Source organism: Neolamprologus brichardi, chromosome 22, assembly GCF_056152115.1.
Source record: "Neolamprologus brichardi isolate AB-2024 chromosome 22, ASM5615211v1, whole genome shotgun sequence".
In the NCBI taxonomy this organism is placed as follows: Eukaryota; Metazoa; Chordata; class Actinopteri; order Cichliformes; family Cichlidae; genus Neolamprologus; species Neolamprologus brichardi.
Window position 1 is genome coordinate 32842431 of NC_142124.1, and position 20371 is coordinate 32862801.

The 20371-nt window shown below is 40.4% G+C and overlaps 1 protein-coding gene across 1 annotated transcript in view; it reads right to left on the bottom strand.

Moving 5' to 3' along the window:
- LOC102779017 (thrombospondin type-1 domain-containing protein 7A) overlaps positions 1-18472 on the bottom strand; it is a 149337-nt gene extending 130865 nt beyond the window's left edge. Inside the window, exon 1 of the mRNA XM_087834913.1 lies at positions 18029-18472. Coding sequence (XP_087691039.1) covers positions 18029-18182 — 154 coding nt within the window. The 5' untranslated portion in view covers positions 18183-18472. The remainder of the gene's footprint in view (positions 1-18028) is intronic.
- Positions 18473-20371: the final 1899 nt, after the last annotated feature.

Genomic DNA, 20371 nt, shown 5'->3' on the forward strand with positions numbered 1-20371 from the left:
GAGGTCTCTTTTTTTCCTCTTGTACTTTCCCATTGTAGTGTATATTTCAGTGTTTTTCTGTAGCATTTACAATGTTTAGATGGGTGATAAACACATATCCAAACATTAGCAAAGACCATGCACATTTTCCATGTCAAAGGCACAACCAGAGAGCAGGCCGAGCATATGATACAACACTGTTTTATCTATAGCGTCGTCTAAATACATTAAATAGGGAAACAATTTAGTCTGTTAAAAAAGATGCTCATGTATGAATGAATTTATCACAAAAGAAATAATTTGTGATTTTTTTATGTATCAAATAGTTAAACACATTTATTGATTTGCTTGTTTTTTACGTAACATAAGGACTTTATTTTAAAGCTGAAGTGCAGCTTTTATTTTTCGATGAATAGAATAGAATAGAGTAGAATAAACCTTTATTATCCCATGGATGAGAAACTTCGGTGTTACGGAGCTCTTACAGCAAGGTAAAAAGGAAGACAGATGGATGTTGGATGTTAGCTTAGAAAACATCCTCTCCTCCCCAACCTGCTCGATGGACTTCAGCGGACAGTCCAGGACAGAAATCCTTCATGTAGTGGATCAATAAGTAGAGACTTCAGGGAGGTTTAAAGTTTAAAATAAATGGTGTAAAATAACCACAAAGACTGCCTCAGAACCACCATTTTAATTATTTTAATTAATTTTTGTTATTTGTTAGCACCAATATTTAAAAAATACTACAACAACTTGCTCCGTAGCTCAACCTTTGATACGCCATTTATTTCATACAACTACCCCATTGTGGAAGCAGCAATAAAGAGCAATAGTTAATTGGCTAATATTGCTTTTCATGCCTGAGTAGCTTGGATATTAACTTGGCTGGAGGAAACCCAGCATTCTGTAGTCACACAGTAGGCTCTCCCTGTGGTTAGTGCCCTGAGACTGCACATTTATTTCATCACCACAACCCCATCTCGATTTTCAGCACCGAATTTAATTATACTGGTGGCTTGAAATTACCCACAATGCCCATAAGTGCTCCCAATGGAGTTTGGGCCTGGAAGCATGGGACATTCGCAGGACAGAGGAAAACACAATATGGATAGGATATGTAGGATGGACAAATGCTGCTTATGATGCGACAGACTCTACAGAAAAGGTCTGAGAAATGAAGCCAATGTGAACGTAGCTTAAAAACTTAAGCACGTAATTTACTGGGTTGTTTTTATTTCCATCTGTTTTCTCATCATTTAACAGCATGTGTGTGAGATTTTAAGGTTTATGGACTGTCATCGTTTCTACATTTATCCTTTTCTATTCCTAACAAATGGGAGGGGCGCCATGTGAAGCAGGTCTGCCAATTTGTGCTGTGGAGAATCAGCCTTAATGATACAGCCTCTAAAGGAACGTTCAGATGTGTCGGGTTGTGTTAAAACGACGCAGAGGTTCAGGTTATTTGCTTCAGTTTTTCTCATTGTGTAAGAATTTGTTTTAACATTAAACTGTTACGCAGCAGTATTCACTCAGAGAAGGGGTAGCTTTGCAACATGTTAAACTAAATCAGTGTGTTTATATCTATATGAGGTACTGTAGTCCTGTGAAAAGGTATTTTCTCCTTCCTGATTTCTTCGTTTTATTTGCAAATTTGTCACAATTCCAAGTTTTAATCTTAGACAATGATAACACGATTAAATGCAAAATGTGATTATTTCATTGATTGAAAGTGAAAAGGTTTTAAAAAGCTATCCAAACCTACCTGGCCCTTTGTGAAAAAGTAATTGCCCCCCTTGTTAAATCATGAATTAACTGTGATTTTCTGGAACGCTGAGTTTTATTTCTATAGCCACACCCAGACCTGATGACTGCCAGTCCTCTTCATTGTGATCTAAAGGAACTCAATTATCATTTCTAAAATTCAGGACTCCAGCTAACATACTAAGAGACGTTTTTTATAAAAACCGAAATAATGGAGCGCCTGCCAAGGATTAGCTGGCCTACCAGAATTTTTCATGTTACTCATCAATGACTCATCACAGAAGTACCCAGAACAACATTTAACAAACTTAGTTAAGGTCAACGTTCATGATTCTTCAATAAGAAAGCGACTGAGCAATCATGGCAATAACATTGTATCCATGTCTGACATTTAGGCAATTTGTGAAGTTATCAGTAAAAGTAAAACAAAAGGAACCAGATCAGGAACAGCTGTGGGTAATATCTGTGCAATAATAACTGCATCAGTGCAGCTCTGTTTGTCCATGAACATTAACAGCAGCTGCTATTCAGTGAATGTCCTGTAAGGACGTCTTCAGAGCTGCTGCTGTTTGTTTCCATTGAACTGGACGTCTGGGAGAAACACTCTGTCTGAGCAGGAGATTAAAGCAGCTGTTAGGTTTTAATAATCATGATGAGTTCACAATGGAAAACTTTCTGCTCGCTCAGCAGCATGATTCTCTAAAACCTGTCTTTATACTGAAATATTCTGCAGCACATGACGGACGTTACGATTGGAAATGCAGAAAGAAGTGTGCCCACTGTGTAGCACCAACAAAGGGGGTTGGGTTTGTACAGATCATGGCAAGGTTTGGCCTGGATGTAACCTCAGCATAACAAGAAATGCAACTCCCCCACTCCACCTCAACCCAAGCAAGAGCCAAAAAAATCTGGGCTATGCCAAAATAACAAACACAAGATCTCTAAAGGTCCCTCATCTGCCAAACAAATCAAACACACACAGTTTTCTAACCCTGTCACTCCTACAAGGCTGCTGCAGTGAAAGAATTCAAGCTCTCTAATTTACAAAAATATGTACAAAGATCTTGACCAGATCTCATAATCACAGACACACATTTACTCGCACTACTCACTAATAAACTTTTCGACTCTGGTGGTTAAGAGGCTGCTGTCCATCCAGCAGGAATCACTTCAAGCCGAGCACTCTGCATGGGTGTGTCTTGATAGAGACAGGTGTCTGCTAACCCCAGGGAGGGAAGAAAAGGAAAAGGCCACACCCACAACATCTGGTGGGAGGAGTCAAACACACACACACACACACAAACATGATCTTGGCTCATAACCAAGAAACTGCATTAGTAAGGTTTTTTTTTTTCAATTATCCTCTGGCTAGACTCAAAAACAACCTTTTCTAATATGTGCTCTAATATACACAGTTAACATTATTTTAGTGCTTTGGTGCCGAAACTTAACGAAACAGCAATTTCAAAAAATACAACTTTACAACAAAAAATAGCTCCCGCGTGGACACCACATACCAGCATGCTGTGTAACTCTTAATAATGCTGTAATGCTTAATACGATATTAAGATTAGAGTCTTTCCTAAACATTTATTGTAAAAGCACAGTGATAAAGACGGAATTAAGATCAAACTGAGGTTATTGTACTCGGCGCTGAAAAGCTTAGAAATATGGTATCTAACCAGATTCTTCCTCTGGATGGCATTATCTTGGCCTCCAGTAACACTGTGAGGAACCTTGGAGTCATTTTTGACCAGGATATGTCCTTCAACGCACATATTAAACAAATATGTAAGACTGCGTTCTTCCATTTGTGCAACATCTCTAAAATTAGAAATATCCTGTCTCAGAGTGACGCTGAAAAACTAGTTCATGCATTTATTACTTCCAGGCTGGACTACTGCAATTCATTATTATCAGGATGTCCAAAAAACTCACTGAAAAGCCTTCAGCTAATCCAAAATGCTGCAGCAAGAGTACTGACAGGGACTAGAAAGAGAGAGCAGATTTCTCCTGTTTTGGCTTCCCTTCATTGGCTTCCTGTTAAATCCAGAATTCAAAATCCTGCTCCTCACATACAAGGTCTTAAATAATCAGGCCCCATCTTATCTTAATGACCTTGTAGTACCATATCACCCTATTAGAGCACTTCGCTCTCGCTCTGCAGGCCTACTTGTTGTTCCTAGAGTATTTAAAAGTAGAATGGGAGGCAGAGCCTTCAGTTTTCAGGCCCCTCTTCTGTGCAACCAGCTTCCAGTTTGGAATCAGGAGACAGACACTATCTCTACTTTTAAGATTAGGCTTCAAACTTTCCTTTTTGCTAAAGCATATAGTTAGGGCTGGACCAGGTGACCCTGAATCCTCCCTTAGTTATGCTGCAATAGACGTGGCTGCTGTTAAAAGGGAGTTTTTCCTTCCCACTGTCACCAAAGTGCTGCTCATAGGGGGTCATATGATTGTTGGGTTTTTCTCTGTATCTATGAAGCGCCTTGAGGCGACTTTTGTTGTGATTTGGCGCTATATAAATAAAACTGAATTGAATAAAGGGTAGCTCAGGGTTGTTCTTTTAGAACAAAGCACAGTTAAAGTTAAAGTTCAGTCCTCATTAAGATCCCATGAGGCAGTTTGGTTGTAGGGAATCAAAACAGCTTCCCAAAGATTTAACTTGGATCACAGTAAATCTGATGGAAATTTTAATGAAACCCTTGGTGTTACTTTGTGCCTTCACACGTTCGTGTTCAGTAGAATTTGTCAACTTATGTGTTGCCAGTTTCAGTCTCTTGTGTGCCCCCTGCAGCTTTTAAAATCCATCTTAAAATCTTTCAGTAATCATCTAAGTACTCTCATGTGACGCCGTTGCTAATTCAGCTGCTTTGGCTCCCCATCAAGTCCATTTTAAGATTCTGGTTCTGACCTTTAGAGCTCTTCATGGACAAGCACCAGCCTACATGATTGAACTTTTACAGTCCTATGTCCCTAGCAGTCCCTGAGGTCATGTGATCAGGGCCTTCTTGTCATACAAGCCTGAGAAAAAAAATCATAGATAAGCAGGTGGAGCAGCCTGTGACACTGATGTTTCCACTTTCCGCACTCGCAGAGTGTTAAACAATTTTTTCAGACAGTATGTAGAGCCAGACTGAGTCACGGAGACAACAATGTGAACATGTGTGTTTGTGTGTGTCAGCACGACAGCGCAGCATGCAGACCAGATTATTTTGTGGAATAAATATACTAGCTATGATCCCGACACATAAAAACAGAAACACTGCAGACACAGTGCTCTCCCCAGTTCAAGAACAAATGAGCTGACACAAGGCAGGAATGTGACAGCATGAAGATTATAAGGATGGAATAACAGCTGCTTTAAGGAACTGTGGCAGAAACACAGAAGCAGAACCTTTTAAGAGCGTAAGGTCGGGGATCACCATGTATGAGTCAACATGAGAATAAGTGTGTGTGCTTTGTTAATGTGCAAACATGTGTACAAGTGTCTTTGTTTAATCATTTATATTGTTCTTCATTTAAAAAAGCTTCAGGTTCTTACTTTTTGCACAGTTATGAGAAGCAAGAACCTCATTTTAAGATTTGTAAAATGTCTTTTCTGTCTTCTCTCTAAGGACGCTGAGAAGTTATAGAAGTCTTACATCCTTGCACATCACTCTTAACTTAGAGCAGTAGCTGTAATTTATGTCCATATAATACTTGTAAAACATCTTGGGGCTTAAAAGATTTACATGTAATACTTCAACTTTCAGTTAGTTTCAGCGAGTTGATTCCAGCAGGCACAAATGTTAATATATGATAATGTGCTGAGGGCAGTTAATCATGGAAAACTGAAAACAATGACTGAAAAAAACAAAGAAAAAAAACAAGATATTAAACTGTCAAAGGAAAATTGTTTTTATATAATGTGATCAGCTCCATGAAATGTGCTTTTATTGATCACTAAGCAATCTACATGTCTACGTGACTTGAACTTATTCAGCTACTAACCGCTTCCTGTCTTCAGAGAACAGTCAGATGTAGAGAAGAGAAAAACCCGTTGCTCTGAGTGACGTTGTTATTTTTGTACACACACAGAAAAGTATAAATAAAGAACGCAGACAGTGATGAGACGCAGGTCGTGCGTCCATGACCGCCCTCGCGAGTGAAAGACAACTGCAGTGTTTGTGTTTTCTAACTCAGGTGTCTTAGCTGAAGAACTACAGGGTGATTTAAAGAAATCCCCTGTCATAAACAAATAAATAAAATTGGCAAATAAAATCAATTTATAGAGAGAAAAATTAAAAACATCAACGATCAGACAGACCACAGCCAGGTTAAAGAAACTGAGAAGAGAAAAAAAAGACATTTCTACTTGAAGAGGTGGAAAAGAAGCATCTACTTTTAAAGAGGCGTTCCTGTGAAATGGGCCCAGAATAAACAAAACATCTACCAAGATGAATAAAGCAATAAAGAAACTTAAAGCCCCACACTCAAATAAACAGAAGAAAGACATTTCATCATCACTATAACCACCTCTATACACAACCACCAGCGGAGAAAGATAATACAATGAATGCTTTTTAGAGCAACTGGCTCTGCCATCAGTGGAACTTCCTAAGATGAAATGAAATTAACAAAGCTATAAAATTTAAAACACAAAAATCAATTGGTAGTGAATAGTACACAATAGTACAAATTATTTAATGAAGAATTCATATCAGTACTTCACGCCACTTTTAATTGGACTCAAAAAATAAGATGTCACCATCATGGTAAGAAGCGATAATCACAGGAAGATTGTAGTTTGTGCAATCTCCATGTTAAATATAGACTATAAAATATATACGTCGATCATTTCTGAAAAAAATGAACACATTGGTATCAGAAATAGATGAAGACCAGACGGGCTGTATAAAAGGCACCAAGCTCATGGTAACATTAGGAGAAGTGTGCCAAAGAGAAACCTGAGCATTGATGCTTAAAAGGCATTTGATTGGGTAACTTGTCAGTTTCAAACCATCGAAAAAAAATGGATTCATTGCAAAAATAAAGATATTAAGGTAAAGTTATGACTCCTGTACATATCCTATACAGTCCAGAGACGACTACAGGAAGGAAATCCAGGTGGACCCTACAGGACGACAAAGAGCTTCATATTCAGGAATGCACATTTGATTTTGGTCAGCATGGAGACATGCACGCCCCTGAAGGTGCACAGGTGTGACATGAAGAGACGCAGCTTTGCCCGAAACGCTTTCATGCACACATACGGCTTTGGCTGCTCTTTGGAAATAAATAGTTTGCTGGGTTAGCAGGCTGTGATTTGCATAACGGCAAATCAAACAAACACTTTTCCTGGGTTTCCATGAAAAATATTCATTTTCCACCTACTCTAAAATTTTCTGCAATTCTGCGATCACTTGCAAGCTTGCATCTCTTTGGTTCTGTTATTTCTGGTGGGCATGAGCCAGTGTTTCCTTTCATTGCTTGCTCGACAGCTAAGAAGTACAATACAGCACAAATGTTGTGTGTGAACTAAAGTCTGTTATATTTTTAGAACGGGCCATTAAAAACGGTTGGCGGGCTGCAGTCGGCTCGCGAGCCGTAGTTTGGACAACCCTGAATTAGAGAATAAAACCTGGGATAAAATATGTGCATAGCACGTCAGGAGTTTACCTGGAAAAACGTGGTGCGATACATGATCACATAAAGATAAAGAAACAGAAATGCTGGAGCAAGTGTGGGCTCCATGACGCTGGCCGCACACGTGTTCTGGAAGTAACAAAGACGAAATGTGTTCTGGGAACAATTAGTGAACTGATGCATCAGATATTTGGGGATACATTTCCAATTATGATTTTCTTCTTTAACAGACAGAAAAGAGGACAAAATATACATATGAGTTTGGCTGATGAATGGATTACAGTACGGAGTAACTAACTGATTTTATCATGGGTGTCTTTAGAAAGACTGGAGGATGAGACCACATCAAAGTCACAATCAGCAACAACAACAAAAAATCATCTGTGTGGGTCATAAAGTCAGCAAATGTATTTAAAGGATGCTCTTATAATTCTTGTGCTTTTTAACCATCAATTCTAACTGAAAATGTAGTAAATGCTGAAAACGTTGAGCCATATAAGACTGTTAGGCTTCCCGGCAGGAGACGTGGCTCCTTCTGGTGACTGTGAACATTCCCTAAATCTAATCAGTGGTCGTAAATGGTAAATGGTCTTTATTTGTACAGCGCTTTTCTAGTCCCTAAGGACCCCAAAGCGCTTTACATATCCAGTCATCCACCCATTCACACACTGGTGAAGCTACATTGTAGCCACAGCCGCCCTGGGGCGCACTGACAGAGGTCAAATCTTTCTTTAAACAAAGGATGGATGGATTCACTGCAGTAGACATGCAGGACCTGCTGAAGCCAAAACTCAGTTCCTGTTTACAAACAGCCAGAAAAAACACTGAAGTACTGAAACAAACAAATACTTGTATAGAAATACAAGTTAGATATTTTTTAGCTAATGAAATTGCAACATTGGGTTGGGAAGAGGTAATGGTTTGAATTCAAATACACAAAAGTGCCTCTCACAGAGCTTCTCTGACACAAAGCACTGAAGGCAAACTTGCACATCCTACAGATTAGCAATGTGTTCCTGCTCGCAGCTAAACCTGTTACCTCCTGGTGAGCAATGGGAGCATGCCAGCAGATTGGCCTAAGAAGCGTAAAGAGCTTTTCATCACCTGGCATCTTCTAAAGGCACACCTCTATTAGTATTCACCTTCAACTGACACTCTGCTGACACAAGATCGAAAAACTTTCTGAGCTTCCTGCTTGGACGTCGCACCGACCGTGCTCGGTCCAAAGTTATTCAGATGATATATAAACACCATATGTAGTCTTAGACAAACTGAGATATGATTTGTGGATGATACCAAAATATTTTTTACAAATGACTCTCATGCTCAGTGTCTTGGTGACGTCACTGGGACCAAACACAAGCGGAGACCACCAAGTGACCTCTTGTTATTTTATTTTTTTAGAAACACTAAAAGCCAGAGACACACTCTCTTGTTCTCATCTCCTGTTTTTCACTTATTCCAACCAAAACTATCTTGTATTAAAAGAAAAAATCTTACTGATGTGTTACTCTGTAGCTGATTGTGTCTTATTTTACGTGTGATGAGATTATTTTGACAAATAACACAAATATACTTGGTTCAGCTGCCACTAACCAGGTGGAGGTTTTCTCAAGAAGCTGGGACGCCACACTTGGTGACTTTAGGAAGCATAGCCTGACAAACAAGCATGTGGTAAATCATCTAATGGATTATCCCAACTTGGTAACACACTAGTTTTTTTTTTCTGAGCTGTGATAACACACAGCTGCATGGCATCATTCCTTCCTCCTGAGCTTCATAAACTGTGTTGAGTATGTATTACAGATTACTTGCTACTTTTGCATCACTTAATAAATGACCTGAAACACAGTCAAACAACAACTAGTGAACACAAAGCCGACAACAAGGCTGAAAGCAAGCCCAGAAACGTTTACATATACACAGTGTTGGGAAGGTTACTTTTAAAATGTATTCCATTACAGAATACATGTCCCAAAATGTATACGTCGGGTTCGTGTTGGGCTCGTAGCTGAAAACTAGCTTTACTTTGTTGTCTGGGTCAACTTTACTAGCAGAGACAGAGAGAGGCGTTGAAAGGCTGCTCCAACAGAACTTATTGTTTTTGGAGGAAAACACGAACACGGTGTACAGTCGAGTCTTAATAGCTTACTTACAGCTGGGCTCGTCAGGCTCTCTTCTTGGCTGCAGTGGTTATTATTATATTTACATGCTTCCAGCTCCCGTTTCTGCTCGATGACAGCTCATACTTTTCCTTTTTCTCCCTCCCTCGCTCACAGACACATAACGAATATGGCAGTCCATTCTCCCTGCAGCACGGACTACACTGCCCATGATGCTACATTCTTTAGAGCTATACCTGTAGCATTCTGCCTATTAGCTTAGCACAGCAACAACAAAAAGGCCTCTCTCACCCAGGAAACACGCAGAAAGAGAGCGGCACTCTGTAACCATGGCAACCGTAACGCTGCCGCCTGGAACAACAGAACGTAGCTGTCAAACAAAACCCAAACAGTCCTGACCCGCCACAATATGAAACAGGGAAGTACCGCCGTGTAATCCATTTATTTCAACAAAGTAACTGTATTCTAAATACCACCTTTTTAAACGGTAACTGTAACGGAATACAGTTACTCATATTTTGTATTTTAAATACGGAACGGCGGTACATGTATTCCGTTACTCCTCAACACTGCACCTAACGCACCCCTGATTATAAGCTTAGTCAGAGACCAAGGAGGACAGAACGGCTCTATTCTATCAAACAATAAAACTTATTGTTTGATAGAATGTAGACTGGTTTGTTTATGTTTGTTGATCCCACCAACTACCAGGTGTGCGTTACAAGTTTGAGCTACAAATTTCCTTCCACAACATCTGCTGTATTCTCAATGCAGCAAGGTGCTATAGAGGTGCAAAGGTCTGTACAGGTTGACAACCGGCTGTGAAATGAACATAAATGACCTTCGTCCTGTATTTACTTTAGCTGCTCTCACCCCAGATACATCTGGGCAACGAGCAGACTGAGTGTTTTTGCATTTGTTGAAATGTAAAGCCTCAGTATTTCAGTCTTGGTCTCGTCCTGACATAAAACAAAAACTTGACAATTAATAATATTTCCTTAAAACCATGCGGTTCAGATTACAGTCGTGGAATACACAGCCTTGGGAAAAACGATTGCAGTAAATCTATAAGTCTTTTAAAAAGTGCTGTAACTAAGCTTGGATGATTCCACTACGTTTTTCTTCAGTGCATTATCATAACTTGAGCTGTATGACTGTGGCTACTGTAGCTCCTCTGAAAAAGAAAGCAACAAATCAAAGAGTGACTTTCTGGTATTACTCACAAACACATGTCTTAAAGCAGATAACACATTTGCTGGAGAGGAAATGTTTCCATATTTAAAAACTCTTTGTCTTTCCTGGAAAAAAAGGTCTTTAAAGCTGGAACATTTTTCCTATTTGTTAAAGAAAGAGGAAAGCAGGAATGCCCTCAGGTTTCTTTTCAGCACAAAGGCACAAACTACAAGTTGTGTTGTGTGTTCCTGATTTCCTATTTTCTTGTATGTTTGTCACACTTAAATGATTCACATCAACAAACAAATGTTAATATTAAACAACGATAACATGAGAAAACACAACATGCAGTTTGTAAATGAAAGTGTTTATTATTAAGGGGAAAAACACTGGAGCCACTCTTCTTTGCAGAATTGCTGTAATTTAGACACACTGGAGGGTTTTTGAGCATGAACCACCTTTTCAAGGTGATGCCACAGCATCCCAGATTCAGACTGGGCCACTCCAATCTTCATTCTGTTTTTCTTAAGCCATTCAGAGGTAGACTGCTGTGTTTTGGATCATCATCCAGCTTCATAACCCAAGTGTGCTTCAGCGGTCACGTAGTGATGGACCGACATCCTTCAGAACTCATTAAGCAAGTCCTCTGAGGTCCTGTGACAGCACAATAGCCCCAGGCCGTCGCACCACCGTTATGTACCGTTGGTATGATGTTCGTTTTCTGAAATGCTGTGTTTATGCCAGAAGTAATAGGACTCACGCTTTGCAAAACGTTCAGCTTTGGTCTACAGAATAAAAGTCTTGGGGGTCATCAAGATGTTTTTGGAAATTTGAGACAAACCTTTGTGTTCTTTTTGGTCTGCAGCAGTTTCCTGCTTCTTTAATGTTGTTCTTGTTTATTTTGTGACCTCCTGAGTCTTCGATGTGCTCGTGGGGCTCTGGTGAAGCTTCCTAGGAGTGACCAACCTACCAAGTTTTCTCCATCTGTGTATAATGGCTCTCACTGTGGTTCACTGGAGTCCCAAAGCCTTAGAATGGATTTGTCACCCTTTCCAATGACTTTGTTTTCAGGTGTTTCTTCAGGTCGTGGCGTGAGGTGTTGCTTTTTGATCTGCTCCCCTTTGTCAGACAGGTGCTATTTAAGTGATTTCCTGATTTCCTGACAGGCCTTGTGATTAGTGTGATTAGTGAAACTGAAGTCAGTTTTTCGAAAACTGTGGTTAATCACAGTTAATTCATGATTTAACAGGAGGAGCAATGACTTCTCCACACGACCAGGTAGGTTTGCATTTCATTTCTCCCTTAATGGATTTAAAAACTCTATCTGTGTCTAACATTAAAAAGGATCTGAAGCATGTGTGACAAATATGCAAAACACTAGGAAACCAGGAAGAGCGCAAACTGTTTTTCAAACGACTGTAAATTATGTCCAATTATTGGATGCATCAGTGACAGGTAGGAGAAAGAGGATAAAGTGCTCCTGGATTCTTTCGTGGTGTGTTCTGTGAGAAACAGGGCGATCGTGGCTCAAGAGTTGGGCATTCATCTTGTAATCGGAAGGTTGCCGGTTCCAGCCCTGGCTCGGACAGTCTCGGTCGTTGTGTCCTTGGGCAAAACACTTCACCCGTTGCCTACTGGTGGTGGTCAGAGGGCCCGGTGGAGCCAGTGTCCGGTAGCCTCGCCTCTGTCAGTGCGCCCCAGGGTGGCTGTGGCTACAATGTAGCTGCCATCACCAGTGTGTGAATGTGTGGATGACTGGATGTGTGAAGCGCTTTGGGGTCCTTAGGACCAAGTAAAGTGCTATATAAATACAGACCATTTACCAAACTGTTTGCTTCGCGATGTGACGGTGAAGATCAGACAGATGGAGATCAACATCTGAAGGAACAGGACAGCTACACAACCAGTCTGTACTGGGACACAGTGTTGGTGGAGGAGTATATATACCTGAGCATCCACACTGAAATCAGACTGAGCTGGAAGACCAATACAGAGACTGTATATAACAAAGGGATAAATATTTCCTCAGGAAACTGAAATCGTTTTAATCTTTTTAAACAATAATATTAATGATGATGATGCCGGCACTGCTACCCTGACATTCAAAATATTTTTTGTACGTCTTCCTTAATTATGATTAATTATGTCATATTTTAACGGGCCAGTCTAAATAGCTGAACGAAGCACTCGACCCAGACAAACACTTGATGTGTAGAAGCAGCTTCAGCTTCAACTCCTGCCTCATTTTTAATGTTTATACTCTCAAGACCCCTCTCAGCTTGTAGGTTAAAGGTCACCTTGAGAGAGGGTGAGGGCTGAGGTCGGGGGATTGATTTTGTGGGGGTGAAGAAGAACAATAAGCAAGCCATGTGACTCGAGGTGAAGCCTCTTTTGTGTGCCACATAGAGATGAGCATCTGCAGCCTGAACAGAGCTGCATGCGAACGATGCCACAACACAGTGTTATTCTCTCAGTGTGTGATCTATACAGCATTAAATTACCTTCATTCATCACTTCTTTCTTAAGAGTCTGGACAAGATGACCTGTCCCATCAAATTCCATCATTCATTGCTCTGATTTGTGCTGCTCTACAGAAACCTTTGTTGTTCCACAGAGGACCAAGCAGCACACAACTGCATCACTTACACTGGCAGTTGTGTTTATGCCTCAAAGGTTGCTTTAAACAGATGAGTAAGTGCAGGGCGGACATATAAAGCACCAGTAACTGGTTTTCAGGACTGCCAGGAGCTGCTGCAGTGTCTGAAAACGTATTAAAATGATTAAACATAGATGCTGTACACAGACCACTATGTTTGTTTTTGTATTTGTAAGACTTAACTATGTGAAAGGCCGGACTTAAATGTGCTGTTTTAGGTTTCTTATTGTTTTCCAAAGGTAACAGAAAGGTTTAGAGATATGATTATATAATTGTAATAAAAATAGAAAATAAACTGTGAATCTCTGAAATTTGTTTAGAATTTATTTGTGCCATGTAACAACTTCAAAACAGTGTCAGATGTTTTTCTTGTTCAAAATGACAAAAGATGACACTCATCATGAATGAAAGTCTGTGTGACTGACTGGAGAGGAAACAGGGAGATAACATTTACAGAGGAAGACCAGCTGATCCCAAACCTTCTGTCTGTGGCTTCTACACTCCAGACACAAATCTAGTCATCTGCCAAAAGACACCACACTGTGCCAAATTACACATTGTCACCAAATTCCATGCATATGGGTGTAATGTGGAGGCTGATGACTCATCTGTTGGTTTCATGGTCCATTTCTGGTCTGGTTAAAAATGGCCTGCAGGGAATGATTTAACAGATTCTTTATTAATATTTCCATGTTCACTTCTGAACATGTTGCTGCAGTCGCCAGAGAACCCGTGTCTTTCACATTAGTACTGTCGCAAATTTCAGCTGCCCGTCTGCACCATGGACAAAAATATTGGGCTGCATCTCTTCATTTTTCAGTTCAGACTTAAGGCAGGCTGCATGGTTAGATGAAGTTTGTCAAAAACAAGCTCTTCTAATAAATGTTAGCTTGTAAAAAAAACTCATGCATTAGACGTGTATGTTACTTAATTACTCCCAGGAGAAAGCATGTAAAATAATATAAAATAGCACCCATCCATTGTAAAATAATATCCATGCTGCAGACTGTAACAATACCCTCTGGCACACATTGAAATCAGCTGATTGTAGCAGAAGAGGGATAGATTCTTTTCCCTATAACCGAGGTTATTATCGTTAATGAAAACTAGAGGTGAAAAAACATTTTACGTTAACGGAAATAAAAATAAAAACAAGACTTTTGCAAAAAAAAAAAAGGAAAACTAACTGAAACTGTAATGAGTGTTCACAAAACTAACTAAAATTAACTGAATTTATAGCAAAAATGTGTTTAGTTTTCAATAGTCTCGGGTGAAAATGACGTGTAGTTTCCAGGTTTTTTCTTGCTGTGTCTCATTGTGCCAGCAGGGGGCAGCACGTTAGTCGAGTCGTCTGTGTCGCTGCTCCCACGCAGAATCACGTCAGCAAAAGTCGGGAGAAATCGCCAGAGTCCAATTTCGTATTACTCTGAATATGACTGTGTTTTAGATAAAGCAAGTGTCTTGTAGTGGAAAGAGACAAATGATGCGGGACATTTCTAAAGGGAAAAAAGTCCCGCAAACCTTAAAGTGCACTTGAAAAGCTCGCACAAGAAGGCTAACCTAGCTTAGCTTGAGAAGGTAAGGGAGCACGCCCAAGCCTCATCCCCAGAAACAGAAGCTAACTCCGGGCAAGGCAGCGTGAAGCATCCCGAGACAACTCCACAAAAACATTAACGCAGTGCTTCCAACAGCGATGGCTGCTGGTTGGTCCGTTCGCAGGAACATCACAAGCGAGAGGAAGCGTTGGTGAATATGTTTATTGAGACTGGGATATCTACACAACTGTGTGAGTCTTCAAAAAGTTTAGCATTTCACCCGGAGCTGCAAGAGTTAATAGTCTCATTGGGTCAAGATATATCTTTTATAGTTGCTGCTATCAATAGTTGTTCATCTGCCCTCATTTATTTATTTATTCCCATAGGTGGGGATGTGAGTTGTCTGTCTCTGCGTGTTAGCCCAGCGACAGACTGGCGACCTGTCCAGGGTGCAGTATGGTAGCTGGAAGAGCAACATACCCAAGGATAAGCAGAACTATTAACTATTAAAACCCTGCCTATAAGTGAGCAGGACATTTGTTCAGTTATTTCCTGAGATCGGCTTTATTCATTGTGGGAAAGGATCAGGACTGCCAAGAGTTTTGATAGTACCTAATCTGACAACATGGAATAAATGTAAAAAATAATAAAATAATGAAGTGAGAATTTATTAATATCATACAAAAACCCGATTAGGCAGCAACACCCAGCATGCACAAAAACATTGACTGTTTTTTTCTACACTGCTGCCATTGTTCTGTCAGGGTGACAAGAGCTGCACCCAAGTGCCAAGCACAGACACACTTAGGCCAAGAAGAGAGACGCCACACAAACATGTCTGTACCGTATCTAGGTTAACTTTGTCTGGCCAATCTGCTCTGGTTTCTCTGCCCTTAATCTCATCCGCTGCTTTAACACAGTGGGAGGTACAGCACATAATACAAAAGGATTTCCATTCCTTTGCACGTGGTGTGAACAATGAAGCTTGTAAACAACAGCTATGACAGGAATAAATAAATTATCTTTGATAAGAGCGTATAGTGAGTGTGACCTATTTGTGTGTTATCTTGTTGTGTTTTTATACTGGAGTAAACCGCTGCACGAAGATTGGGGGGAAACAAAGTCTCAGTTTGAAGGAAATAATTTTTTAAAGTGCACACAGTCACGTCTCGTGTTATCTTGTGAAGTCAGACCTGATTAAAATTATTTTATATCCTATACTGTGTTAAAAAACTGATAATGTTCACAACAAATAAATAAATAAATCGAGGCCAGTCTGAGAGCAAAATTAGCTGAGCAGTTCAGGAGCAACAAAAGAAGCTTTTCCATTAAAGAGACGACGATTTCAATGCATGAATCCAACTAATCAGGAAGTAAAATGAGGGTGATCGTTAAATGAAAGTAGTCCAAGTGTGAAATAGCATAAAACCAGCTCTAAAAGAAAAACCATTAAGTAATACTGGTGTCTCACTTCTACTAAGGAGGAAACTCAGCAAACAAAAGAAAAAGTCAAGTAAACAAAACAGGTGAAAGCACATGTACCATCAACCTGCTACCATCAACCTGCTACCATCAACCTGCTGCCATCAACCTGCTCCATCAACCTGCTACCATCAACCTGCTACCATCAACCTGCCACCATCAACCTGCTCCATCAACCTGCTACCATCAACCTGCTACCATCAACCTGCTCCATCAACCTGCTACCATCAACCTGCTCCATCAACCTGCTACCATCAACCTGCTACCATCAACCTGCTCCATCAACCTGCTATCATCAACCTGCTCCATCAACCTGCTCCATCAACCTGCTGCCATCAACCTGCTACCTTCAACCTGCTACCATCAACCTGCTCCATCAACCTGCTGCCATCAACCTGCTCCATCAACCTGCTACCATCAACCTGCTACCATCAACCTGCTCCATTATTTTCTACATAAAAATGAAAAGAAACTTCACAGCAATAGATGTTACACAGATGCTGGTATAAAGAAAAAAGGAATAATTTATTGTGAATGTTTTTCCTGTTGTCCCGAATACACATCTGGGAATCTTAACCAATTAGGGGACGCAAACATTGCAGAACGGAAATATTTTTATTTCAACTCCACGGATGATTACGCTGCACATGCTATTCTTCATAAACAAATGATTGCAGGTCATATTTTAGACTTCATCTAAAGCCATAGTTGATCTCATGCAGGCTGAGCTTTACTGGGTTATATTCATCGATCAGTCCCTGGTGGTACAGCGGTTGCAGAATCCCAGTGAAACCAGGACATTGATCCAGAGAAAGAGAGATTAGACAGTAGAGAAAGAGAACATTCATCTCCAGCTGCCCCTAAAGGGCACCTTTGTCTCAATGGGTCAACACAGTTCCACCCCCAATTCCTGCTTTCATCACTCCTCCTCTATCCTCCTCCCCTCTTTCTCCCTTGTGTCCTTCTGGCCATGTGCTGCTCTCACAGAGTGAATGAACCTTGGATGGTGAGAGGCACCACCCTAAACAGCAGCAGTGAGGATCCTTGTATTGTGCTGAGACTGTAAAGCTGTACTCACAAGTCATCAGCAGATAAAAACACCTGCATCAATAGTCAATTACTATTTGTGTTTGTGTCGCTTCCTTTGCAGCTAGCTTCCATTTCCCCCACTCAGAAACATAGTAACATATGCAGCTTTGATACACACACGATTTCTTATCAATTGCACACATCTCAAAATGTGATACATGAGTCCAATAGCAGCATAAGGCAATCAAAGTGTTCCAGCTGTCTCTGTCTGGGGGAGTGCTCTGCCAAAAAGACAGGAGCACAATGCACATCTCCACCCCCCAAACGGGGGCAAAAACCCCCATTCACTTCAGGGACTGCAGCAAATATGTTATCAAACTCTAGTGTAGCAAGATGGCTCCAGTGCATTAACCACAAAAAGACCGTGAGAAAATAAACTTTTGGTTTTAAAAAAATATTAATTTATGAGATATATGGATCCAATCATAAAAAGTGAAAGAAACAAAAACAAGCATGTTCACCCTTTTCATTTCCCCTTATGTACTGTGTTCTGTACACAAACATTTGCATATGAATATTTCATCGAGAGTGTAAGGTTAGAACATCCATCCAGTCAGTGTCTCAGGGACCAGGACTGAACGAGCAGAGAGGATGGACTGTACCTGTTCGCCAGATGTACACGGGTCTAGTTTCCACTGCAGCTTGTGCATCCAGTTCCCACATGGGTAAAAACAGCAGCGCTAACGTCCAGAGAGAGAGGAGTGGGGCTCCTTTCAATACCTCTCGGATCCTGATACCTCTGCCGGCCGTCCCCATGGCCACCGCACGGCAAATACTGCTGTTCCCAATGCAATCAAGAGGAGAATGTGAGCCTGGCCACAAGGTAGAGAGCGGCACTCAAGTGAATTTTCTGCTTTGTCCACGCCACCGCATCCAAGAAGTAATCCTGAGCAAGCGAGGGTGAGGTTTCCTCACGCTCTCCTCTCCCTCTGTGTTTCTCTTATTCCCCTGGCTACTTAATGAGTGCGAATGAGCTCTTGCGGTAATAAAACAGGGAACAATAGATCCCTAAGCCCAGCCTGCTCCTGCTGCTGTATGCCGGGTAATGTAGCGCCTCCCTTTCTCCCAGCTCTTTCTCTGCCTGTCTCATTCTCTCTTACACACACAAGCAGTTGATGCACACATTTACACACACACATCCTGTCCACCCGCCCTGCTCACTCATCACTCGTGCTGTTTTACAAAGACCTGAGAGAAGTTCTAGCTGAATCGAGAATGTGGAGATGTGTTTGTTGGTGAAGTAAACAAGTAAGCAGCAGTTTTCCTATTAAAGCATTATTCTATTTTAACTTTTTATTACAATAAAAATGGATGGATGGATGTGTCAAAAGATGGGTATGTAGAAAATATTGTTATATACAGCAGTCAGACAAAATATTCAAACCACCTGTCCCGTTTTGGTCAAATTCCCCACTAACTGGCAAACCAGCTCATAACTCTTGAAGCATTGCAGATTTGTGGGTGGGCTTGTTCTGGCACATCTAGTGGATTGGGATCAGGGAATATATCTGTTATTAATCTCTGTCTCTCTTCCACAGCATGTCTTTTATCCTGTCTTCCTTCTCTCACCCAACCAATCGCAGCAGATGGCCCCGCCCCTCCCTGAGCCTGGTTCTGCTGGAGGTTTCTTCCTGTTAAAAGGGAGTTTTTCCTTCCCACTGTCGCCAAAGTGCTGCTCATAGGGGGTCATATGATTGTTGGGTTTTTCTCTGTATCTATGAAGCGCCTTGAGGCAACTTTTGTTGTGATTTGACGCTATATAAATAAAATTGAATTGAATTGAATTGGGAAAATCTGAATGGCAAGTTAGTGTCCTGAGCAATTCCAGTGCTGTGGTGCAGGATATACATATATATATATATATATATATATATATATATATATATATATATATATCTACATATATATATATATATATATATAGGGATATATAAGCTCCAGGATGGCTGACCGTCACAATCATCAGAGTACTTTTTATGACTTCTATTCAGCTTTGATAACTGACAGCTTCTGCAGAGATATGGATTTTGTTTGCACAGTTGCCTTGCTCTGTTTGGAGGATCAACGTTTCTATGGTATGTGTTGGACGTTCTTCACCAGAAACCAAAAGTATCAAGACTGAGGTCATTTCAGACTGAAACTCGAGGTGTAATATCGACTGATGGTTAGCATTTAATCTGCTTCTTTTGTTGAGTTGATACTAAAAACTAAAAAGAATGAGGAACAATCTGTAATCATCCCTGATTGTCTACTTTTTGATTAAATAAAGCAAATATTAATAATGAACATCTTGCACCAGCTTATTTTACAGTTAAATAGCTGTTGAAAGAAAAGGTTCAGGACACATACGCACATTTTAAAAAACTAAACTAAAGGAAAAAAGGCCCACCCTGCTGTAGGCCCATCACCAACAGAACTTTAGAGATTGGGGACAGTGTTTGCAGGAGCCAAGGCACACACCAAGGAGGACCGATCATATCTGCTTAATCCAGCATGAAAAATAAATGGCATGTTAAAAGGATTCATATATGTATAAGTATGTGAATTTAAAATTTCACAGCAATCATTATATATGTGCAATCTGGACTATAATGTGTTTTTATGCAAATTAGAGATGGCTGAGCGGGAAACGTTCTAAGAAATGTCTGATTGAGCTGAAAAGACTCTGCTGTGAGCTGCTGTACCCACAATGACACAACTACAAAGAATGTTTTAGCCTTGGAGTCATTTTTGACCAGGATATGTCCTTCAACGCACATATTAAACAAATATGTAAGACTGCGTTCTTCCATTTGTGCAACATCTCTAAAGTTAGAAATATCCTGTCTCAGAGTGACGCTGAAAAACTAGTTCATGCATTTATTACTTCCAGGCTGGACGACTGCAATTCATTATTATCAGGATGTCCTAAAAACTCACTGAAAAGCCTTCAGTTAATCCAAAAT